At 47.6% G+C, this 26,153-nt stretch overlaps 1 protein-coding gene across 1 annotated transcript; it reads right to left on the bottom strand.

The window, feature by feature from the left end:
• Nucleotides 1–342: 342 nt before the first annotated feature.
• On the bottom strand, nucleotides 343–24,947 carry KAT6A (lysine acetyltransferase 6A). Its single transcript, XM_072149292.1, has 17 exons — nucleotides 24,682–24,947; nucleotides 21,472–22,287; nucleotides 14,389–14,497; nucleotides 13,035–13,150; nucleotides 12,865–12,946; nucleotides 12,613–12,748; nucleotides 12,209–12,492; nucleotides 12,013–12,119; nucleotides 10,664–10,779; nucleotides 10,210–10,351; nucleotides 9,647–9,808; nucleotides 8,352–8,445; nucleotides 7,986–8,217; nucleotides 7,699–7,897; nucleotides 6,857–7,390; nucleotides 6,464–6,743; nucleotides 343–6,373 (listed from the first exon to the last, which is right to left on the bottom strand). Exons 2-17 carry the CDS (start codon nucleotides 22,057–22,059, stop codon nucleotides 3,816–3,818), a joined length of 5,739 nt encoding a protein of 1,912 aa, XP_072005393.1. The 5' UTR covers nucleotides 22,060–22,287; nucleotides 24,682–24,947; the 3' UTR covers nucleotides 343–3,815.
• Between the last annotated feature and the right edge of the window lie 1,206 nt (nucleotides 24,948–26,153).

Here is a 26,153-nt window from a genome sequence, read left to right as displayed (position 1 = left end):
ATACAGACAGAACAGAGGTGGAGGCTCCTGCTGCAGCCGGTTGTCTTACAGCCAGACATAGGCTTATGAGCACGACAATACAGACAGAACAGAGGGGGAGGCTCCTGCTGCAGCCGGTCGTCTTACAGCCAGACATAGGCTCCAGCTGACAAGATCATACACCAACAAATCCATGGCATGGTGTGAAATCTATAGGTCATCTTCTGCCCCTTATAATAAAGAACAGTAGTTGCATTATAAGCCAGTAGACACAGTGGGATGACTACTGTATATAACATTTACAGGTTAACTTTTATTAGGATAACGTGACTTGATCAACCAATAAAAACTCTGCACACAGCGTTTCCAAAATGTCTCAACATAATTTATTTTTTTTTTACGTTAAAATGTACAGTTTTTTTTTCTGAAAGCACTTACTAGAAAGGAGGGAAGAGAGAGGGGAAACCGGGAACTTGGGGGGGGTGAAAGTCTTATTACATACAAACCAGACGGGGTCCTTCAAAACCCCACAACGTCAAGAAAAAGGCCGGAGGAAAGGAAAATTAAAAAAAAAAATAAAAATAATAATAATCAGAATAATACAATTACAATATGAGGCGGGAGGAGAAGAAACCCATTTAAGAAACAGCCATTATTAAAACCCTAGAAATGTAGAGGAGGAGAGACGTCTGTATACGGATCAGATGGACTAGAACTGCCTTCCTTAGGAGTCACAGTGTCGAGAAGCTGGGGAACGGAGAGAGGGGCTCTCGCTGACCCTTGTACATGGTAATACACATGGCTGGGTGATAAAAGCATCAGGGGGACCACCTAGTAGAAGGCCATCCTCCACATGGCGTGTAGTGGCATCTTTACTTTATAAAATACTGCTCCTGATAAGGGACCTCATCCTATAGCTGGGCACAAGCACCACCCTAAATGCTAGGTATCAGCTGGACTCGTGATCAACATGACCAAGCATAGGAAGATTGATGGCCTCCAAATACCTATGGTGACGCTCATCTACTAAGGGCCAAAAAGTTGAGAATCTAAGATGCCAAATCCTTGTTTTCCCGGTAGACCCCCCCCATCCATAGTCCTTTCGTAGATCCTTAAGGAATAGGTTGACTTCCTACGCAACATCTCGGCTATTGATAAGAAACATGGACAATGGGACAATACAGTGACCAGTCTCCTTGAAGAAACCCAACCCTGCTGCACGTCTACACACCGGCTTTCTCCACCAATAGTCGCAAACGGAAAGGAGACATTTGACATCTTTCTGTTGCAAAAACCATATGCCATGACCTCCAGACCATGGGCCCAGTGTCAAGACCGTCTACGACCCTTCAGAACGAGGGACACAGAGTTCGATCACTTTCAAAAATGTTGGACTCCCACTGATCAAGAAGTCACGGCGTACCCCATGCATGATGTGAATCAATTTACTCCATTAGATTAGTAGTCACCGTCAATCAAGGAACCTACTGACATTTTTGTAGCTTCGGAGGGGGAAGACCATTTAAGCTCCATAGATATAAGTAGTGCCCAATACATCCTGTACATGGTCTAACCAGAACGGAGTACATCTGCCTGGCTGCTATCCTATGCCCGATGGTCAACCATACACAGTGGTGACTCTGGATAAGGTCTTGTCCTGTTGTCTGGAAAAAACGACTGGGTAACAACTTCGGGCAAACCACAGATCGACAATATTACTGCAATGCAGCGGTTGTACATAACTCAATTTCATGGGGCAAAACCTTACGGATGCCACCGTTTCTAAGCCTCGTTTGACTTAGATGTATTTGTAAAGAGGAGGACATAATTTATGTATTCCTACATAACCCCCGGCACATCTATATCCTAGAAGACATGCCAGGAATAAAAATGACTGGAGGGAAGGGGGAAGGATTGGGACTGGCGGTGGCAATAAGGAAGGTCACGGAGGGAATGTAAAGCATCTGTACAGAGGCACTGGTCTTGTGAGGAAGTGGGTTCGGATATACGGTCAGCCGCTGTCACATGACACATCCGCCTCGGCGGGCACCCCAGGTGGCAGGCACAACGTTATTGCTATGACAAGGCATGAATCAGCACCAATGTCAACAGCATCACCATACTATATAGTAATAAATCATTGCTCCCTTTATCCTATACGGGAAGGGTGACAAGAGGACGGGAAGGAAGGGGGAGGGGGGGCTTAAAACTTGAACCTGCCACGTGAAAAGAATCCGGCTCAAGAGGAAAGTGACGATATATAATCACACTATATACATAGGGTCTCTCGTCTAAGCAATGAAACCAAGGAAAGGGAAAAAAAATTACCCAAAGAATATAAAAATATTAAAAAATAGTTTCTGCCATTTTTCACACTAGGTTTATTCCCGATGTAGTGATAGACTCCCACCACTATACACAAGGGGGGGGTGCGTGCATGTACAGACTTACACAGTAATCACAGAGATCGTCCTTTGCCCGTTGAACAATATTTATGGATCAAGGAACCGTCAAGATTTACAGCAAGAGTCCAACCGGAACCCAAAATACGGTGTCGATTCAACCTTTATAGCCGTCCGAGCTCCATTTTTCTGATGCAGAGCTCTGCACAGAACAAAACTGCGGAAAAAAAACCTGCCTGCAGTCACCACTAGAGGGAGCTCATGAGCTTTACTACAAGTTTAATTCATTAGTGCACAGTGAGCTCCACCTAGTGGTGACTGAGAGCATAAATATTTCTTCTATAGAGCCCCAAATTGTTCTGCACAGCCAAACTGAGCTCCGACCGCTAAAACATTGAAAAATGAACACTAAATTTGGGCTTTTAACAACTGTTTGACCAAAGCTGGACGTTCACTGTCAGAGACAATGGGAGGGGTGGATGAATGTGGCGATCATGACAAAGCCCAACTCCTTAAGCTTCACAATCTGTCTGATAATATAGACAAAAATGTTTTTTTTTCCTATGCATGTCGTAATAAGTGCTTATCATTAGGATGAAAGGAAGGTAATTGAGCCCAAGTCGTATACAACAGAGGGGGCATCAAGCTACCGGAGGGTGGCCTGTCCCATATAGTCATCTATGCATTGACATGTTAGGACTCCTTATGCTATATACCATAGACTGTATACGGGTCAGGGACCTCCTCCGTCTTTGTCAACAAGGCATCTCTAGAATGGTGCTTAATGCCCCCTCAGAGCGCTATAAAAAAATTCTCCCTTCAAACCTCCATCCTAGAGACCGGAAAATGATGAGCAAAAAACCAAACCAAAAAAATTAGCGGACGCACGGTTCATGTGTACAGTTGCCGCGGCTCAGTGAAAGCCTGCGGCGGAATAAGGCTACAGGGTTACAATTTTTATAATTTTTTTTTTTGTCTTTGCACTTTTTTTTCGTCTTTTAAATTTTTAAAAACGAGATTTGTCAAACGTCCTATTTTTACGTGCGATTTTCCGCTAAAAACCGTTTTCAACTGCAGTTTTTTTGAGTTTTTTTTTTCATTTGCATTATCTTTAAAAAAAAAAAAAAATGAAACGGGATTCAAATTAAAAATAAAAAAAATTCAATCCACCGACGCTTTCATATAAACTGGAGGGTGAGAGAGAGAGAGAATAAACTTTCTACAGAAGAGAATGGAAGAAAAGAACAGGAAAAAACCCTCAAAATGAACAATAGAGGGAAAAATAAAATAACAATTAAAAAAAACATAATATTAAATCTACAGCAAAGGGATATAAGGAACAGGGGATAAAAGTCCTGTCAGTATAAAAGGCCGTATTTATAGTCTGCATGAGGGGCAGGCGGGCAACTTTTCGGGTGCTTTCCGGTGCCCCCCTCATCTCCTCATATAGGGGGAGTTGAGAGTTTGTTTAGGGACAGCAGGGGAATTCATATAGGAGTGGTGAGGAGGAGGTGTGTACATCATATTTCCATGGGGGTTCGGCTGCATAGGTTGTTGGGTATAGGCCTGGGCACCCATCATGCCCATGCCAACCTGCATGGGGTATTGTGTCGGCTGGTTCATATAGGCCGCATTGCTATGATAAGAACTGTTGACCATAGGTTGGGACATGCGGTACCCGCCCATGGCATTCAATGGGTTCATGGTGTTGACATTGTATGGTGAGGTGGGCATAAGGTTGACTCCCATGTTCATGCTCCGCTGGACGGTGAGTGCTCGGGTGGCAGGCTGCATGCCCGGCGTGCTGCGCCCATACAACTGCTGCTGGTGAGGGGATGGCGCAGCAGGAAGCGGTGCAGATTTGGAGCGGATGGAGATGTGCCCCTTGACGGGCATCTGACTCTGGATACGCTGGCTGTGGGAGATGCCAAGGTTGCCCGCTGACATATTACACGGGAGTAGGTTCATAGCAGGCGGTGGGGTCATGGTGGCTTGTGCTTGGGGTGCCCCTGCCAATGGGTGTGAAGAAGTGAGCTGGGACAGGCCAGAGTTGGAGAGGGACACGCTGTTTGCATAGGAGGTGACGGCCTGAGCGTGGCTGTAAGGCATAGTATGAGGGTCCATGATAGTGTTGGTGAGCTGCTGCAACTTTGCCAGGCTAAACGTAGCCGAGGGCTGGGAATAGCCACCAGCCCCAAAATCCCCTGGGTAGATGCTGAGATTGCTGCCATTGCTCTGGTCCGGTATCTCCATGATCATGGGCGAGGGGCCAAAGCTGTTGTTCATGCTGCATTGTGACATTGGGGGCTGTTGCTGTGGTGGGGGCTGAGGCTGCTGCGGGGGCAATGGTGGCGGCGGAGGGGGAGGTGGTGGCGGCTGGTTGTTACTGCTGCTGCTGCTAGGAGGACGTTCCGAGGCACAACTCTGTGGAGATTTGATGCTACAAGCCTGCGTCGTCTGCAGCATGCTTGCCATTCCAGCCATTTGCTGGCTGACGGCGCAACCGTTCTGCGCCAAGCTGGCGGATGAGGGCAGCCCCCCAGCTCCGCTGCCATTTCCACCGCTGGCATACGAACAGCTGCTCTGGGAAGAAATGCTGCCGCCCCCCATGCTGGAGTCATAACTGCTGGGATTTTCATAGTTTTCGGTTGTGCTCTCGATACTGCCCAAGTCACTAAAGCCGCTGTCCACCACTTGTTGCGAATGGTCCGACACAGAGGGCACATCCATCATTGGACTGGTCGTTTCCAGATTCTGCATAGATGGAGCAGAGAGGGAGCCAGCGTCCGGGCTGATCTGAGGGTACCCGCCTGTCCCATTACTCTCCAGGGCCGGAGGGACACTCGGGCTGCTCGCTGACCGCACAGACTGGCTAGGGTGAGAGTGAACGGAGGATATCGGGCTGTCATGCGCCGAGGGATGGCACTCGTCTGACAGACCCAACTGCGGATCTTCCTCTGCCTGTGTAAAACTCTGCAAAGTCTGGCACGCGGTCAAAGTCTCGTCCTCACAATCCCCATAAGTCCCGTCATCACGCTCGCTGCCTTCCTCCTGTGTCAATGATTGCACTGCTTGTACAGTCTCTAGATCCAGCTCTGTGTGAGGGATCTCTTCTTCACCGTCCTCTTCCTCCTCCTCCTCCTCTTCTTCTTCTTCTTCTTTGGGTTCCTCTTCTACCTTTTCAGGGCTGTCCTCCTCCTCTTCTAGACATGAAGGCTGCTCGTTGCTTTCTGTTGGTTCCTGCTCCCCTTCTGGCTTCTCCTCCTCTTCGCTGCTTCCCAGACTAGGTTCTTGTGGTTCAGGTTCCTCGGGTATTGGGTCCTGGGTTACCTTTTCCCTTTCGTCTGCTTCTTTTACTCCATCGTCCTCATCATCGGCATCATGGTCTTCATGTTGGTTGGATGCTGGCACTACTATGGGCTCCTTTTCCTCGGACACCCGCTCTTCCTCTTCCTCCTCCTCTGGCTCTGCTTCCTCAGGAATAGTTTGGGGCTCACTCCCGGTCTCCCTTTGGGGTTCAGGAGACACTGGATGGTTTTCAGCTTCCCGGGAGGAGATATCACTACTGCTGGTACTGCTGCTGCTGCTTTCAGATGGCGATGCTGGCTGCACGGTAGAAATGACTGGCTCCTCTTCTTCAACAGTTTTCTTATCTTCCACTGGTGCCTCTTCTTCCTCCTCCTCCTCCTCTTCGGGTTCCTTGACCTCAGGGACCTTCTCTTCTACAGGAGGAGGAGGTGGTTCTTCCCTAATTCTGGGCTTACGCCCTGGTCTAGAGGGAGCAGGGAGTGGAGGTGCTGGTTCTGGAGGTGGATCTCGCTTCAGCTTGAATCCTGGTTTACGTCCTGGTCTCTTTTTCCAGTGGAGCGGCTTCCTGCTCTTTCCCTTCGGCCATCCCTTCTTCTTTACAGGAGGTGGAGGATTAGGATCGGGCAAAGCTACCGCTTCTTCTGTGGCTCTCAGGTTTACAGCAGGAGGTTGTGCAGACAACACTGAAATGACAGAAGATTAAAGAATTGTCATACAATGATTTACACATTTCCACTATTGCCAGGTCTTAAAAAATATGGAGTAAACTTTACCTTGCAGCTGCTGACTGATGGATCTCCTTTTGCCTAATGGTCGGTTTCGTCTAAGTAGGTGGTGCGGGGTGAGGTAGGGGAAGTAGTCTGGTGGTAATGAGGCACCACGGCCATTGCTTTCTTCCTCCGGCTCCAGTCTTGGCATAGGGCGCTCAGAGTCAGAGTCGTCGAATGGTTCGTCCAAAACCTGGGTGGTCTCAGAAATGGTTTCTGTCACGACGCTGCTGTTGTGGTGGTGCTTACGTCTCTTCACACGCCGTCTTCGATGAGGTCCGGGCTTCTGGAAGGAAAAGGGTGGCAAAGAGTCAAAAGAAATCCAATACAACACCTGAAAGAGCTCAACTATAGAACCCATATAAAACTACATCATATGTTGCCATTGTGTCCACTCACCTTCCGTTTTAGCGTTGGCTTGGTTAGAATAGGTGGAGAGTCGGACCGTAGGCTGTGATTTTCTTCATCCTCATCCTCTTCTTCCTCACTGCTTTCACTGAACCGTCTCAGCTGAGGACGCTGTGTCTCGTAGCGCTGGGAAAGCCTCTGCTGATGTTCTAGGAAGTCTCTCCGCAGCACAGAATCTGCCAGTCTTTTCAGCCTTCCCCGACGAGAGCCGGAGCGCCCGCGTTGCCCGGTACGTCTAGGAGGTGCGGGGACTTCTCTTGCCAGGAGCCGCAAGAGGTCGGCACTTCGGTTGGAAGTGGAGCACAATCTTCCCCTCCTGCCACGTCGTCCTCGCCGACCTCTGACTCCTGGCCGACGGTTCGCGGGCAAGCTGCATATTAAATCCTGGAACTGGCGCGGATGCGGGAAGCAAGGTTCTGGAGAGGACGGACTGAGGGGACAACTTGGTGGGCTCTGCTCTTTCTCCAGCAAATGACACGAGTCCCTCTCCTTGAAATCCAGGGTCATGCTCCTCAATATTGGCTGCTGTAGAGAAAAATAACAGGTTTATAACCTGAACCAAAATGCTAAAAGCATATAAATCTGTGAAGCTATGTCTAAAACATCTATATATAAGATTATAAATCTGTGCATAATCCTTCAATATGAGCACAAAGAAATCACAATGCAAAAATAATCTTATTTTTTAGGAGTCTACAAGAGCATTGGGGAAGGGGGTATCCCACCTAATTTGAGGTTCAAGAACTTCTGGTAGATATATTAAGTTTGCCTATAAAGCGCTTGGCTGCAACACCAGACACAGGGCATGCACAAGAGTGGTAATATACACTTACATTGATCTCATTAGCCGGCTGCCTTTCGTTCTCCTCTTCCTCCTCCTCGGAGTCCACCTCACCGTCAGACACGACCGAGTTGCTGACGATGACGGGGGTCCAGCGCAGAGCTTCCGGATCTACCTCCACCTGCCGAGGCCGGGCTTGTAGTTTGCTCATGTGTGACTGGATTTGTTGCTCTCGTCGCACCAGCACAACGCTATCCAAGGGAAAAAGGGGTAAAATATTAATATGCAGCTACAATAATTATTAATAAACTAGTAACGAGGAAGGATGGAAACCATTACCGTTCCCCCCGCACTTCCAGCATGTGTAGCTGCTGCAGGGTGGCCGCGATGTCCTGCGGACAGATGCCGGTCAGTTTGGTGAGTTTATTAATACTCAGCTGTCGCTCCGGGTTGTGGTGCAAGCACTCCAGCACCACACTCTTCCAGTAAGCCATGTACGACAGGCGGCCCAAATCAGACAGGGGTTTCTCTGGAGACCCGGCCTGGCCTTCCCGTTTAGAAAGAAGGTAACCTGAAAAGGGGCAACGAGATGGACAGGAGATCAATTCGTGATCGTTGTTGTTGACGGCCAATTGTATAAGCGTTAGTTAGCGTCAGGTCTATATTTGGAGCAGACACTTTCCCCTCCCAGTCTCCTCTGCTTACTGAAGTCTATGAGGAAGCGGCCGTATCCTTTTCTCTGGTACTGGGGAAGGATCATGATGCAGGACACGTTGTACTTTTGCTGGCAGTGCTTCTCCTGAGGGGGAAAGAGGGACAAAGGATGATATAGCAGAGCATTAGTATAAAGGTCCTACAGAGAGAGGGAGAGATAACACGACACATATGCTGGTCATACACATTACAGAGACCGCTGTGGTTCCAGAGCCCCCAACCAAATAAACTGTGAAAGGCAGAGATCCCACTTCTACTACTGCAAAGTTTTTTTTGGGTCCGAAAACCCCGATCCTTACAAGAAAATCCCCTTATAACCCACAATAGATGGGGGCACCACCGTAATACACAGCAGCTAACAGAAAACTCAATTCCTGTCCACAGCCTAATCCTGCCCCCATGTGGTAAGAGACGAGATCTGCAACTTCAGATTCACAGTGAGGAACCAATTGCAAGTGTCATCATGTCATCATGCTTGTGGCCTCAGGAAACCCTTTACTTGCCTGTTAAGGGGGTCTGTGAATCCTGTACGCAACTTTAGAAACTGTACCATGCATGGCCACTGTCTATTTACATAAATTGGGCTAGGGAAGCTGAGTGATATGACGTCTACATTGTGATCCACAGGACTGTGCAGTAACAAACTGATCGGTGAGGGTCTGACCTATCATGAGGACAAGACCCCCAAGCAATCTGGAGGATGATGGTCCCATTTTCACTTATGGGCGGCAGGTTGAGCACGTGTCCTGCTTGGGTGCATCCAAAATTGCATAGCATATCTCCAGCCCTCCCATCGACAGTGTACGCAAGTGACGAAGATAGGCGAGCGCTGTGTGGGGCAATTTCGGACGCACCTATTGTATTGCATGGATGCGTGCTTCTCCTGCCACTCCATCCAATAGTGAGAACAGAACCCCAGTACTTATGACCTATGGGGGTCACAGCAATCAAACCCTCAACCATCTCAATCTTAGATAGGGGAAAACAGCCAAACTTTGCACAACTTGGATGTACGCAAAACTGAACATAAAGCTCCCGAACAATATTCCATAAAACAATACTCTGGACGAGGACATCACCACCAAGATTAATGAGGGAAGTGTTAAGGTGCGGTCTAGAGCACGAGATGTAATAGGTCACAGTGACACGTTGTCACGAGCCGCTGGTTGGTATAGCATCCGCAATAAGCTACAATCTGGTACAACCTACATATAACGAATCAGCTGAGTCAGAGCAACAACACTCTGGGGAGTAGGGAAGCTCGGCAGCCGAGGTCTTCAACTCACCTTGGAGAAATATCCGACCAGATGACAGCCTTTAGCATCGTTCTGTGTTAGCACGTAGAAGAGGAAGGGCTCCACATCGTAATAGAGGGTCTTGTGGTCTAGGAAGAGCTTGGCCAGAAGGCAGAGGTTTTGGCAGTAGATCGTGCTCACTTTTCCATCCACCTGCAGACACAAAAGAGTTAACCGCATGGTAAAACCTATTCTACATTGTTATCAGAACAATGCAGAAAGCAATAACCTTGCTAATCCCACCAATGCACCCAGACAGTATGGTCAATGCTTCAGGAGAGGAAACCTAAATTACCCACTGTGCTCCTGGCTAACGTTCCCAGATATAGGTATCTGTGTATTAGACGTATAGGTGTTAGGCCTCAGCCGAGGAGGAGGAGTGAGAGCTCCTCACCCACCCCGAATGCATATAAAGCCAAGTGGTCACCAGGGTGTGGTCACCATAGACCTCTATGCGGGCTGGTGATACAGCTGCACAGTTTACAACCGTATCACCATCCCCCATAAGGTACAACAGAGATGATAAAGCATCTGAAATCCACAGCGCTACTTACCTCAAAGACAGAAAGGTTGTCCTTGCGGTAGATTTCATTGGCAGGCGGATGGAACCAGCCACATTTCTTCTTGTGCTGCTGTAGCATGGTTTGACTTTTCATGTAACGGAGGCAAAATTCACATAGGTACAACTTGGGAAGCCTGAAAAGAATATGGATGGATGTATTAACACACTGCGTGCTAAAATCTGGTCACTAGATACATACACAGGTGACTAATAATCACAATTCATCATATTTCAAGCTGCAGAATGTAAATTGGCATCAACCCAATGAGTCGGGGAGCACCAGTATGTAGTGCAGGAAATAACCATGCAGTATCCTTTGTAGAAATGCGAGGAAAAACTGAGCCACAATCCATCCTAAATAAGCGTCAGTAACCTTCAGTTTTTCTTCTAACAGGAAGGCTAGTGTGGCAAGAAAGAAATTCCCTTCCCGGAGTCAGAGCACTCACCTTGTGTACTCCTGTGGATACGGAGAAGAATACCACGTCTGAATTTCATATTTTCCAAACTCGATGACCGAGGGGCAGCGAACCTGGGGGTCCGGGGGGCTGTTCACACCAACTTTCTACAAAACAGACCGGAGAACAGCTGTGTCAGACACCATAAGGAATGTTCAAAGTGTCTCTAAAATCCCAGGAACTAAAAAAGTGCTGCAATTCACCCCCATGTGCCCAGGTGAGATTAGTTATAGATTAACTCTACAACTGCTTTATGGATGTGTACGGAGGTTAGGAATGGCTTGAGCTGTGATCTGCACGACCGCCATGGCACTTACCTGCTCGCCTTCTCTGCACAGGCTATCCTCCAGCTGTATGCCCAGGGTCAATGTGGTCCCAGGACTCCAATAAAGCTGCTTACACATCGCTCTATAGTATGCGGACGTGGGGTCGAGGGCACCCGAGGTGCTAAGGCTCCCCTCCCCTTTTTTAAGTGCTGTGATCCTCGCACTTGTTTGTCTCTCTCCTTCCCCTGGGCGCTCTCCTCCCTGCTCCCTCCCCTTGCAGGCTGTGCCTTGGTGACAGCCGTACTCAATTCTCCCATGGGTATAATTGCAGCTGGGATCAGTTAACCAACTGGATACCGGGAAAGTGACCAAGTGGCCAGGGTAGAGCTAGATCCGACTATAACATGCAGGAAGGAAGCAAAACAAATATTGCAACTCATCTGCCAGCAGGCCTGTATATATAACTTCCTTAGCGACTCATGAGGGTGCTGCTGGCTTGTCATCGCCATCGTAGGCTTGAGAGAGGGGTCACTTTGGCATGTAAACTAAGCTCCATAACTTCCGTGGAGAGTCTGCAGAACATACAGGTACTTAGAAGTACCAGCTGCCCTATGTGTTACAGCTCCCATCCATATCTGACCACCGCAACATTATTAAAAGGATTAGCACAAGGTTAAAAAACCAGCGCAGCTGCTTTCATCCAAAATCAGCTCCTCTCCTGACCATTGGGAGTGCAATTACCTACATTCACTTAAATACAGTTTAGCTGCAATACCAACACTAACCATCCACCATTTTTTTTTAAGAAAGCAGCCATGTTTTTCAACTTGTGGACATCCCCTTAAAGTTTGTCTCATTTGTTAGGCAGGGAAACAGGTTGCTTTCTATTAGCATCGGCCCTAAAATATATATTGGGTTGGTCCGTTACTACTGGGAAGGCGTGAGCCAATTTAATATATCAACCTTAGGGAAAATGTGTTCATTAGCAGCCAACATGGGGAAGTGTTCATGGTAAGCAGACAACATAATGCGTCATCCTACAAATAGTAGGACATCATAGGGGGCATCCATTACCTGCAGTGCCTGCTGCTGGATATCTTCAAAGAGCTCAATTTCTTTCTCTGAAACCATCGCTAGGCGATCGTCCACATCCCCTTTGATGTCCCATCCGTCATGATTGTCTGTTAATAGGGAAAACATGTTATAGGACTGCAACCAAGACAACATGCATGGTCTACATTGTCACTAGCAGATTCATCCCGCCGCTTACCCCATTCGCCAGACTTCCGTGGCCCTCTCTTACGTGAGCGCTGCAAGGAATAGTCCAAGGCCTCTGCTCGTGACTTGCGCCCGTCAGGAGAAGGGGTGAAGAACTTTGTCAGGCCGTCGATAAGACCTTTTGTCTTCTTGTTGAAAGGTACTGAAGTGCCGTGACCGTGCGAGAACTCAGAGTTCCTACCGTCCTCATCTGACGACGAAGAAGTACACGACGAAAACTTGCGCTTTCTTCCTCTGCCATGGCACCCACGTCCTTTTCCGAAAGGGGCTTTAGTCCTATGTGGGGGGGGGGGGGGGGGAAAGGAGCAGATTATTAATATTTATAGCAGTATAAAATGTATTATAAAAGATCTTTTGCCCCTTTTGGCCCTGGATTATGGTGGGGGTGACACTTACGTTGCGCCTTGCTTCTTTAAACGATTCTTGGGGCGCCCAATGGGATTAGTGTAACGTCTGCGGATCTGTGCGGCCTTCTCGTGGAGTAACTTTCTACCTTTCCTCCTAGGTCGACAGATCTGACATATCCACATGCCTGGGGTAGAACAAGAGATGTAAGGGTGACACAGGAATTGATGAACACCCAACCTAAAGTTTACTAGCATCTAGTTATCCGTCAGATGCACCCAGTGTAGCTTCAGGAGTCCATACCTTTCGGCATCCTTGTAAGAGGCGGCTCACAGCACTCCATGTGAAACCCTCGGTCACACGAGTCACAGAATAGCATATTGTCCTTATAAAGAGATTAAGAAATTAATAAAATACATTTTTTTTTTTTACCTTTGCTCTTTTTAAATATTTAACAATGTGGGAATCCTTACAGCATTTTTGCCCTGATCCCGGCACGAACTGCAGGTCTTGCATTCAATGCACTGCCAGCGAAGGGCTTTAACACGTATTGTAAGCTCCGGAGAGAACTTGAGACAGGACGGGTGACCTACAAATAAGGGTGGAATATAAGAAATATCAGTACCAGCTCAGAAATGGTAATAAATCTACTGGAGTGCATAAAATGTCTCCTCTGACCCAGGATTCAGTGTGAAAATTCAAAATCATGAAACCAAGGGGTACCAAGTAATGCCAATGAGGTTATATTCAGAAGGGAAGGGAAGGCACTAGAAGAATCAGAATGGGGGGTGGATGAATGAGTTGAATGCTTTTGCGAAAAGACCCCATAAAAATACAAAAATTAAAAATAATAAGGTCATTCCACACAAGTTCTTGAATGAACAACTTCTTGGTCCACAGTGTAGAAAACTTCTACATCCTTAAAAGGAAACCGACCGCTTGATCCCGGCCGAAAAGACCTCCTCACACCACCCAGGACATATTTTGGTTAGGTACAAAAAAAACGATAGTACAAAAAAAACGGGAAAAAAAAAAAAAAAAAAAAACGGAATAAAAAAAGGATTCTATAATCTTTAGAAATGAGGCTTCTGCACTTCACTTACGTCACCCTGGCGATTCCAAGCATCTCCGATATTTAATTATGCACGCAAGTGAAGTGCAGAAGCCTCATTTATACAGATTATAGAACCTTTTTTTTTGCCTAAACTATAGGTTTTTGTACCTAACAAAAATATGTCCTGGTTTCAGTGGTACATAGCCTAGAGGGTGGTGTGAGGAGGTCTTTTCGGCCGGGATCAAGTGGTAGGTATCCTTTAAAGGGCATCTACCACCAGGATGAAATATTGTATGCAAATGAGCCTGAGGGGCTCCAGGCTCCATTAACACCTATGGAGCCTGGAGCCCCTCGGGCACATTTGCATACAATCTTTCATCCTGGTGGTAGATGCCCTTTTAGGGGTTTTATACCCAGGACTACCCTTCTAAGCCTAAAAAAACATACACATTGCAAAATATTGTAGTAAAATTGGGCTCTACAGACACCACATGGGGTTAAAAAGTGACTTCTTGTGTTCCCAGGAGAATGAGGCCCTTTTCCAGCACATTACTAATGATGCCTCTTGTCCTAGACCAGTGCGCCACCTAGTGGCTGAAACAGACTACTGCACAGTTTGAGAACCCAAATACTATTCAGCAAGGGTTAGACTGCAGAAATAAAGGAGGTCCTTGACTAGCGGTAATAGGGGACATAGGGGAATGCAGCTGCCATATTGAAAATAGGACCATAAGACCTTCTCTCAAACGCAGAGAGTGAGGTGCAAGACTTACCGCTGTTGCCGCAGTCCGCGCATGATATAAGTTCCTCTGGTTTCTTTTCTCGGTTATGCTCCTTTGTTCCCAGACAAAAACTGCATATTGGGATGGGCTCAGCGACTGGCTGTAGGAGACAGAAGGGTAACAAGACTGTCAGTCACTAAGGAGGTAATACACTAGCATTCAAAAGTGCGCCACCTTATGGACACAAGTGCAGGAACATTACATTATAGAAGAAGTCTGGATTAGAAATATCTAAAGGTTCTGTGTATCCAGCTCCTGTGCCGCACCTCTGCATCTCCCTGGTAACAGACTACAAACTTTTTCTTAACAAAAGGAGCTAAATATTAGATTTCTAACACTTACACAATTCCCCTGTAGGTGAACATTTAGGGGACATTTTCACCTGATGGCTTATAATTAGAAATGTTATAGGTGGGAGTCCAATTGATCCTGAGCATGAAGCGGAGGCTCTGCGGGATCCAGAGGTTATAGACCCACACAGCAATTAAAGTGTGATGGCCTCGTATACATGCACCACACCCAGCACCGTGATCCGGTGTCCGGGGATAGAACTTTTCAGCACATGATGTGAATGGGTCCGGGTCATGGTGCACATCTGGGAAATGGACACATCGCTGACCCATTACTCGAGGAGCTGATAGATGGGGGGACATTACTACCCTAACTAGGGAACACTCCGCCGATAGTTTAAGTTCTAGAACAGCCCTTTAGATTCAACCCTAGACTATTAGCAGCCCTCAGAGGTAGTCATTCAGACAAAGTGCACAATCCAAACTACAGGCCCTTACGCGATTGTCAAAAAGGACCCTGGAGTGGAGGGGGCACCCAATGTATGCAGTACAGGGCGGCTACTACAAGTTACGGTCACAAAGACATCAGCTCTCCAGGCAGGCGATGCTAAAAGGAAGGAAACCCCTCTAGTGCCACCTAGGGGCAGCGATGCTGTAAGTCTGTAGATTGTTTACTCACATTATGGGTAGGAGGAATGACATGGTAACTATACATAACTATAGGCTCTCCTGCAGAAGGAAGACAACAACCTACATGTGAGGAGGACCTGCGAAGCGAGGGACAGGACCCCCATAAATTGTATTGATGAAGACTGGACAAGACTCCGGATACTTCTGGCAAATAGGTGAAAGGATTTGGAGACTTGTGTGATGACAGGTCTATTCTTAGAGTGAGAATCATTATATAATAGTTCTATGTAGTTAGCAGCCACCCATGGGTGGAGCCCGGTGTGAGGGAGACATTACTGCATATTTGTTATGTAACACAGCGGGCATCATGCCGGATCACATATATTGCCTGCCGTATGAGCAGTGCCATGTGTGTAGGGGGGCATACACCCCACAATAGCCGCCTGATCACATAGCGGACCACACGCTGCAGTCCCATTGGATTAATGGATAGGAACAGGTGACATAAAAAAATCCTCACAATCCTGGATGAAACAGAAGAGGCGGGAGATGAGGCAGTCATTAGCGGCCATGTCTGGCGCTGGGGTACAATGCTTCTTTAAGGTCTGGCCAGGCTCCCAGCTGTCCCCCGCTGCCTGGTTAAGTGTCACCGCTCACAGCAGATGTCCTCCATCTGCAGGGAGAAGAGGCGAGAACCCGAGCCAGGACTACGGGAATACAAGACGCTTGTTTATCAGCGGACGCTGCGAGTGTCTATATACTCCCTATGGAGGGGACACTACTGTGTGAACAACACCATGTCCTGCAGGAATGGGACAGACTGCTGTGATCCCCTATGACCCCACAGTCACCGTCTCCTCATGTACAAGCCCCCATTATCAGGCTGGGACCCATATGGAGCTAATGGGTACAGAGCAGTGGGGGATATTTCTGATTCATCAGTCTCTGCTCTATGATGAGAAGTGCTGCGGCCTCTTCACTGATCACCAAGGAGAGCGCCACACACTGTACAGTGACTGCACTTAGTATTGCAGCTCAGCACCATCCACTTGGGTAAAACAGGCCATTTAACAAATAGGAAGGCCATTGGCTTCACCCCCAGCAATCAGATTACTTTTCCGCAGGTCGGTCCTATCCTACAGGATGCGGGGATAGCAATGTGACCCATGAAGGCGACATCAAGGGCCATAGAGGTGGGTTCACTGATACACCCATAGGAATGACTGGGTGTCTTATGCCTCCGATTAAAAACCCCAAAATATTGTAACACCCCTTTAGTGTTTGTCCGCGATTAGCAAGACCTGGCGACCTCCTTCCTCTACATAGGCCGTGTCTGTATCGCTGCTCAGCTTACTGTCTTATAAATGGGTCTCACTGCAATACCACATACAAGCTGTGGACAGATGGGGCGCTGTCTTATGATAAATAACATACGTATCCTTTTACAAGATGTCTGGATTAGGAATTATTTCATTAGCACAAGTCAGATGTCACGTTCATCTGCAGAGTAGGAGGACGAGTTCCCCTTTAAGGGACAGACGAGCGCCCGCCGTCTGGAGGTCGTCCTGCCAGCCGGGAGAGGACACGTACTGTCTCTGTCCATGGCGCAGGGAATAGAGTGCAACGTCACACGGTGGAAACAGGAAGCGTTTGGCATCTCTGTCTATGACACCCACACAACAAGCAAAGGATATAAATAGCCAGATCCTCTGTCCTGCTGACACCACCTGACTGCAAACCCAAAACTTACCTTCCATAGTGCAGGGCCAGCACATCACACATCACACTACCATATACAACAGATGATAGGGTGAATGCACATCCTAACCAAATACTGCAGTGTGAACAGAGCACTAAGAAACATATGCAGAAGCCATAATACCAGCAGGGGGCAGATGAGCCAGTGACCTATGGAAGATGTAGTGTTCACACGTCCATGGAGCCGGGGAACTGAAAGTCAGAGCTGAAGTCTGGATATGAATAATTCATGAACAAGAAGTTTTGCAAAGAGATTTCACACGATGTTAAGGGGCTTGATATCCTAAACGTCAGTGTTCACATATACACCTATACCAATACAGCCGGTCCCCTATTTAAGAACACCCGACTTGGAGGACCCCTAGTTACAAACGGCCCTCTGGATGTTGGTAATTTACTGTACTTTATCCTTAGGCTACAATAAACAACTATAATAGTTATCACAGGCGTCTAATGAAGCTTTAGTGTTAATTTTGGCCCCCTGAAAAACCAGGGACACTTCTAGATCCAGGAACCATGACTGTGGTATTCTTATATGTTATTATGCTAATGGACCAGCAGGGCTCTGGGAGGTGTTATCAGAGCCCCTCTGTGCAGTCACTTCTAAAGCTGTTACACTGTCTCCTCCTCCCTCTGCCTTCTGTAATCTCACACAGTGGGAGATGGCGACTGTGTAGCAGAAGTATATACGGGCTCTACCCGTAGTACCATACTTATAAGAGGAAGGATACAAATATAAGATTACCACCGTCAGGGTGCCTGGATCTATGAATAAGTGCCCCTTAGTTTATCATCCTTCATTATAATGGTAGATAAAAGAAGCCACTTCTCTTACACGTGGTTGTCTACATATTAGATGCAATGCAGCCCACTTTAGGAGCTCCCCAAATCTTCAACATCAGGTCATTCTCCACCTCAATCTAAACAAATGCTGCAAAATTCCAGCAACACCCGTACTTTCCCTTCCTCGGATAAGTTACCCCAGCCAATGTAAATAAGAGTTGGACCAGCTTCTTCCATTACTCTATGGTCCGGTTCTGACGCTCATGTGCCCATAGGTGTCATTATAGCCACCCAAACCAGTCTAAAGCCTAAGCCCCTTCCACAGAGAGGTGCAATGACCTAGTCATCGAGACGCCCCCACTGTAAAGTTGCTCAGATTCTTACACAACTTCAGGATTCCAAAAAGATCGGACTGATCACTAAATGTAGTTCTATATCCATCTATATACCCCCCCCCCCCCATGGAGAGGCTCTGCTATGCACCTCATACGTTCTGGCTGATCTGCACATACGACCTCTTATCTGGCCCCAAGGATCCGTTTTGTTAAAGTAAAATCTTTGAGCCTTCCCCTATAAAAATACTGGTGGGAAATACTTAGCAAACTGTTTGCCAAGAGAAAAAAAATGAAAGAAGAAGCCTTGCCAAGAAATGTGAGTGATATTCGATGCCCCACCCTACATCCCCATATGCCTCTCATTATCACATCTCTGGACGGGACGTGGAGGAAGCAATGCATGTAGAGGGAGGAAGGAGACCCGACCTCAGCGCCCGGGCCCCCACTGTTTAGATTTCTGGAAACACTGTTTACCTTGCCTTCAGCTCCAAAATTTCATGAGATCAGTGCACACACACATCTGCCGGAGGTGGAGGGGCTGCCAAACACATCACATGGACCGGTCAGACTCAAGACCAAAGTCAAGTCAGCCTCCACCTACCTATCTGGGTCTACATTGTACGTACGACACGCTGAATTGTACCTTGGGTATTTCGTACCTGTATTTTGGGGCAGAAAACCTGGTGTATAATACGAGGCCACGTCCGATACGACTCCCGGCATCCCAGGGATCCACCATTTTCCATTGTTTATCGTGCACAGCTCCACACCGTTCATAGTGGCTGGTTGAGGTATCAGCGTCTATGATCAATATCTCAGTCTGACACCCATCAGCCCCATTGATCGGCTGTTTTGAAGTGTTTGAGTTTCGGCAGGGAGCGCCATTTATGTGGTCCTTTGGTCATGTGACTTGTTTGTGGAGCAAAGATGTAATACCAAACACAGCCACTATACACTGCGCGTCACCGTGTTCGGCAAGTATTGAAAAAACTGCCAGATCTCTGAAAATTTGAGATTGAATAAGGGACTTCCTTGACTACTCAAAAGGGGATAGAACCAGATAACCCTTTTAAAAATTGTGCAACGTATTTCTTGTGACCCCGTCCCCCTACATATTTAGCATCATCTTGTGAAGAAGACATATAGATGCTCCCAGAGCTTTACTGTCATCTACACTGTACAATGTCACCTTTACCCATAACATGACATTGTTGGGTGAACCAAAGGGTATTTGGGACACTGACCAACCAGTGCGTCCTTATAGACTGATCAGTGAGTGACCCAAACCTGTCTATGGCTACAAGGCAAGTACACTTCACCGGTCCATAATAATAAGATGGTCAGGGTCTTATTAGGCAGCCACAATACACCCTCTGAACATTATCTACTATCCAAAACATGGGGTTCACTTCCCCCAGATTACGTTGCTGGTGTCAGACGCAATTAACCCCATTCAAGTATTGATGGAAGAACATCCTGTGAGCTATAAAGTGGTAAACTAGTCAATACCAGGAGGTACCAAGCGAAGCTGCCAGCTGTACGACAACAGTCACAGCACAAACACAGGGACGCCATCTGCTAATGTTTCCCAGTAGAAAGCGTGTTGGTCCACATTCGTACGAAACATATTTATAGTAGGGAATCGCGGCTGGAAGACGCTCACAGGTGTGCGGAGCAACAAGACGCCGCAAAGCCTACCGTAGAGAAGGAAAGGGCCTGTCAGACAGAAGTTACTTGCTCCTCTGCACCTTAGAACACGGACGAGTTCGGTCCAACACATTGCAGGACTTTCCACACCAAAACCAGAATCACTGAACTGAATGGACATGACGAGTTCAGCAAAGTTTGAGAAATACTGTAATTGCACAGGGCCATTAGGTTATCCCCAAACACACTCGTGGGCAAAGGGCTTTCGAAGGAGAGCACCTAAACCTATTGTCTGGGGTTGCCATCCATAGGGCTTAGTGGTTAGCACTACAGCCTTGCAGCGCTGGAGACCTGGGTTCAAGTCCCTGGGTCAACATCTGCAAAGAAATGTTCACTCCGTGTTTACATGCGTTTCCTCCGGGTCCTCTGCTTTCCTCCCACACTCCAAAACACATTGGTAGGATGATTAGATTGTGAGCCTCATTGGGGACAGGGATTGATCTAGCAAACTCTGTGCAGCGCTGTGTAATCTGTGTGCGCTATATAAATATAGAATTATTATTAATCAAAAAGAATGGCCCTTCTGCTTCGCCATTGGCTTGGCTGGAGTTTCTTACATAGGGGAAATGTGCTGCCTTGTAATTCACACAACCAAAGACAACGTAAAACCCCTTCCACTGTCAGGGAGGGAGACACGACGACTACTCATGGGGTGAAAAACTTACTATCCCTGGAGAAGTAAACCAAAAGTGCTTATACTGTATAATCAAATATAGAGTATATTCCCAGAACTCTACATTGTGCCTTTCCCTACAAAGTGTAACTAAATTGATACCTCTGACAACAAAATGGTTACATCCGGCTGTCAAAGGTAACAAAAACATTTTTGCTCTAGAATTGCAATTTCGGCTATTTACAGACATGTCAGGAGGGTTGACAGATCCTGTTTACCAACATAACTGAATGGCTTCCTATGTATCTGACATGATGGATTGTGATACCCACACAAACACAGCAGCGTCAAGTGATGGGCAGGTACCACAAATGTCTATGCATGGCATAAGTCATGCCTTCCTTCACTACCTGCTGGGAAGCCAGGGGCACAAGGTTTCTCTAGGTTCCCAGAGGTCAATGATAACCTGGAGGCAATAATTGTTTGTCCACGCATCTAGAAAAATAATGGTATGGAGGGGTCACTGCAGGAGTCAGTCTGAACCTGCCAGGTACTGACTCATGATGGTGTACAGTGCCCACCAAATAGTTTGCCATGGCGTACTGAGCTCTTTGCACAGCACGACTCTGCTCAAGCAGAGAGCAAGAGCAGCATGCGACACAAACAGCATAAGCACGCTATAGGAGGTTGTAATTTGTGATTGACATCTGTAGGGCCTTGCCACTAAGAACCCATTTCTTGCTAAACCAGATGGAGAAAAAAAAGAATTAATTTGTTGACTATAGGATCAGACTGCTCAAGGTTTGTTTGTAGTCTGTTACCAAGGAGACCCACACATTTGCATAGGCTCTAAGCACAAGAAAAAGAAAGTCGACAGACTCCCCTTTTGCTGATGCGTTTTACCAGGCCACTAGTCCCTCTCAGCACTGATGCACCAGAGCTGAGAGGGGTCACTCACCTTGTCTTTTTCATGAGGCAGTAAACACACCGGTGGCAGCGAGGCCAGAGACTCCCATCCTTGCTTGATCTCTGTCAGCTTAGAAGTCAGTCTGTAGAGGGTGCCATCTTTGATTACTCTCCCATGGGCTTGTGCCCGCTTGACAGCAATCCGTAACTGCTGGTGGAGAGCTGTACTTGTACTGCCCCCATAGATTGCCGCCACATCTCTCTGACCGCGCAGATAACGTTCAATGGTCTTAAGAGAAGAGCCCCCTGGCTCTGAGAGCGCTTCTAGCGCCTTCCTTAAGAGCCGCTGCCAGTCCAAAACCTCTGGCCGACCTGGGTGCCTGCCAGTCTTAGGTAGTGCCAGGCGGCCTGGGTTATCAGGGTCTTTGTAAGAGTTTTGCCCCTTGTTGGTGACTTTAAGTACTGTTCCATCTTTAACACTGAGTTCCAGCTGCTCCAAGACAGTGTGACGATCCAAGCCGTGGGAAGTGGACACGGCATTGCAGACACGCTCCTCAGAGGGGCGCTGCTTCTGTTTCTTTACCTTCCTGATGGCCTCCAGGATCCATTGCGTATACAAAGGATTAGCCAGCTTCACCATGATGACTGTATATCCATAGAGGTTTAGCCTTGGTCCTGGAGGGAGGAAATGAGGCTGGCGCTGCCCGGAGGCTGGCTCACCATAGCACACACCAAGCTCCTTCTCAAACCAACCTCACCAAAGTCCACGAGTCTTGGTAACGGAGAGAGACAATAACCTTGAAGACGTTTAGTGCACGACACAAGTTACTGCCAGCAATGATCGGGGGAGACGTTGAGAATTTCAAACCTGTGGAAAGAAAATACAAGACTATGAGACCAGATGTCTCAAGGTGTCAGAACTCAACATTTCATAGACCTGCTCTACGTCACATCTGATGAGGATATAAACCCTATACAAATGAAGGGTGGCCACCTATACCAATCTTCAAGCCCCGTTCAATGCTCCCCTCTATAGGAATGTGAGGCAGCATGCAGAAGCCAGCGCTAGTTTTCCCTCTTAAGTCCCAAAACACATTAGATTTCGGCAGGTTTCGACAACCATCTAATGAGGATGAGACTTTGCGACTACCTCGCGATATAAGAGAAAATAACGATTGGACAGGTTAGAATTTCTTTAATTCTTGATAGAGGTGTCTGGTGGCCTCCTTCTACACATACCATTTCATGCACACTTACAGCTATAGGACGAACGTTCAATGGGCAGATATCATGTATGGGGGTCCGTGAAAACCAAAAGATGTGCTCACCCTTCTGTAAACTAATTCACACCTGCAAAATACCCCATGACATCTGCCATTGGGATAAGACTACATCGGGGTAGATCAAAAATTTGTCTTAATTTTATGGGCACGGTGGGGTCCAGCCTTCTAACCGGTTATCCTCTTTAACCTACACACATAAGGAATAGCAGTATTTATGTTAATATAAGCCGATTACTTTCCCTTTATTCTCCCCTTTTAATGTATTGGATCCGATGAACATCCCACCATGGTGTCCTCAGACCCATCCTCTTTACGTGAGGGTTACAGTACTTGTGTCTGAGCATGACACTTCACCAGTGATCCATACGTTACCCAACTTCTGATATGTACATATATAAACAGTCGATCAGACCAGTAGCTGTATAGGCCAGACACAACAGTGATAGTGCCTCCCCCAGATTCTACTCTTCTGTACGGGTGCCAGGCTAAAGCCAATGATATAGGTCAGTGATGGCAAACCTTTAAGACACCAAGTGTCCGAACTACAACCAAAACCTGCGTATTTTTCGCCAATGCGACAATTTAAGCAGTAACTTATTACTCCCTGCGCTGTCACAGGTTTAAATTGTATAGGCACCTGAGGACATCAATACACAAGAAACAAGGAGAAGAAGTTTGGATTATCATTGTAGCTTCCTTCTAGGGTCCTGGGCTGCCTGGGACTGCAAGAGGCCTGGAGTCCTGTCTGGCGAACTCTGCCCTGGGGTGATGGCAATGGTGCCCATATAGAGGGCTCTGAGTGCCACCTCTGGCACCCGTGCCATAGGTTCACCACCACTAATAAAGGTGGTGCGACATCACAAACATTACACCCTATGAGCGTCAATTGATGAGGACTTTCAAGAAGTTACAACTGGCGGGGTGCCCAATCCACTAATCCCTAAAACTAAAGCGTAGAAATGAATACAACCCCCCTTCTACTATAACCAGATTATTTCTCACGCATTATACTTTCTATGGATCAATGGATGGGGGTGGTCTCGTCATAAGGACCCCTATAGATTAAAACTTCTAAAACATCAACAAATCTATAGAACATCTACAGGAAGTCCCAATCCAATCCTTGCAACTCTCATCACATGACACATCATACCCAACATCGTAATTACCCTCTGCTTCAGCTCACATTGCGATGCGACCCTCCGTTTGATGAATACCCCCAAGTATTGGCTCCAAAAATACCTATTTTTCTATATACTCCTAACCAGGCCCCATTTTTTTTTTTTACGGAACTGCTCTACGGTAGGACAGCTGTTCGGTTTCCATGCAGCGTTATGGATCGTACGTCATAAAATACAACACAAGCTCAATGTAAACAGGACGTGAGCGTTACCCAGCGTCATGGTAGAGACGCCTCTTGGTGGGGGCATCTGAGGTCATACGGTGACCCCACAAAATATCATAACACAGGTACACATGGTAGACACAGCTCAGATTTACAGGCTGACTACTCCGGGAAACCCAGAACAATCTCAAAAATACATAAACATTCTTCACTTCACATGAAAATCTCCATGGGAGCGGAGAGTAACGTATAGCTGGAGGCTAGGGCATGCTGGGACTTGTAGTGCAGAGGGAGTAGGGGTAAACATTGGCATAGGGGGGCCTCAGGAGGTGTATGGGGGGTCCTGCTGACAAACACAGGCAGAGGGTCGCCCCTGTATAACGTGTAGTAATGGTAGATCCCCCGCACCACACTGCTTTATACATCGCCGTCCCCCTGAGCCCCTGTCCGGCCACCAATTCTACGCGAGTCCCCGGCTTGCTCCGGCGGCGTAGGCCTTAGGCCAGGGCCTGCCAAGAGGTCGGAAGGCGGCGCTGGGTGGAGCCGGGCGGTTACACGGAGATCCCCTGTGATTCAGGGATAAGCAACGGACAGGGAGGAAGAGGAAAAATACAAGATAGAGCTGTTCTCTTACCGGGAGTCCCAGGAGGCAGCAGCGACGGAGCGCGGAGACACCCCGGGCTGATGCGGCGGCCATCTTGAAAACTGAAACCCGGGGAGGTGAGGCGAAGCTGGGAAGAGCGCGGCGGGGGGAGGCGGAGGAGATTGGAAAAGCGCGGGGGGCGGAGGTAGACGTGCAGGGAAGAGCGCGGGGGGCGTGCTGCGAACACGGCCGCACAGCGCGGAGGGATACAGGCGCGGGTGCGTGGAAGAGCTGGGACGAGGGGCGGGGGATGTTGTGTAGCTGTTACGTTGTGGGCGTCGCCTCCGACATGGAAACCGCTCTGCGCTATACAGTGGGAGGGGCTTAGCGCAGAGTAGGTCAGGGAGGGAACCAGTGAGAGAACAGCAGGTGAAGCCGGCTCGGGATTGGCCGCATGACGTCATTTCGCAGGCGGGGCCGTGTGGTTGTTGTTGGAGGGATTCAGTGAGTCAGAGCGAGAGAGGGGAGGGGCGGACGTGAGGGGAATAGCGCGGACGGGGGAGGAAAAAAAAAGGCGCTTGTGGTAGCGGGCGGCACCACGTGACCGAGGATGGGCAGCGCTTCCCGGCCGCCATCTTCCTTGTGGGCATAACAAAGGACGTCCATTTTGTTAACCCTTTCCTCGCCCAGGGCTTTATGCAGCGTTACCCTACATAACCCCTCCCATCGTTGCATATGCATTATAATTATTATTATTTGCATGCAAACGAGATTCATTTGCATATCTGTGTGTGTGTGTGTGGAGTTAGCAGGGAGCCATGATTTAGGTCTCCCTGAGCTCTGCACATCCTTCATCCATCCTGAGCCACGTAATCATCTCCTATCATCAATATAGTACATGTACTACAACTCCCAGCATACACTTACTGCTATATACTGACTGGCCAGGCCTCCCAGCACCTTTCATAGTGTTATAGGTTGTTGGTTATATATGAATAGTATATGTGTATAATAACTGGTCAGAATTAATTAATATTTTACACCTCATAAGTGTTTCCACAGCAACAAAACATTTGCAACAAGCCTCTTCCATATTAGCAATGCTGGTTATAGCGGCTTACAATCCGTGACACCGTTACGCTTTGTCATGCTCCTCCTACGTCATGCTTAGCCAATCACAATGCAGCACAAGTGAAATTTCGGTCACAGATCTTCTATCCAACTTTTTCTTGAGGGGTTTTACTTCCCCATGAATAATAATCATCTTTTTACTCAAACATTGAGCCGAGTGATGGTCTAGGAGTGAAGAGACCCTCTCCATGTAATATTCCAGTTTGTTTTGGGGGAAGAGACGCGCAGACAAGAAGCTGACCCATCCACAGGCTGAGAAAAGCGTCCAGAGCTATTAAATACATCATTGTTGATTATCATATATCATTTTATGCTTTTATGTAGCATTAACACCAGAGGCGTACCTTGAGGGGGTGCAGAGTGTGCGGTTGCAGCTGGGCCCAAGAGGTTTA

Source organism: Engystomops pustulosus, chromosome 4 (genome assembly GCF_040894005.1).
Source record: "Engystomops pustulosus chromosome 4, aEngPut4.maternal, whole genome shotgun sequence".
In the NCBI taxonomy this organism is placed as follows: domain Eukaryota; kingdom Metazoa; phylum Chordata; class Amphibia; order Anura; family Leptodactylidae; genus Engystomops; species Engystomops pustulosus.
This window is presented reverse-complemented; position numbering and strand designations above follow the sequence as displayed.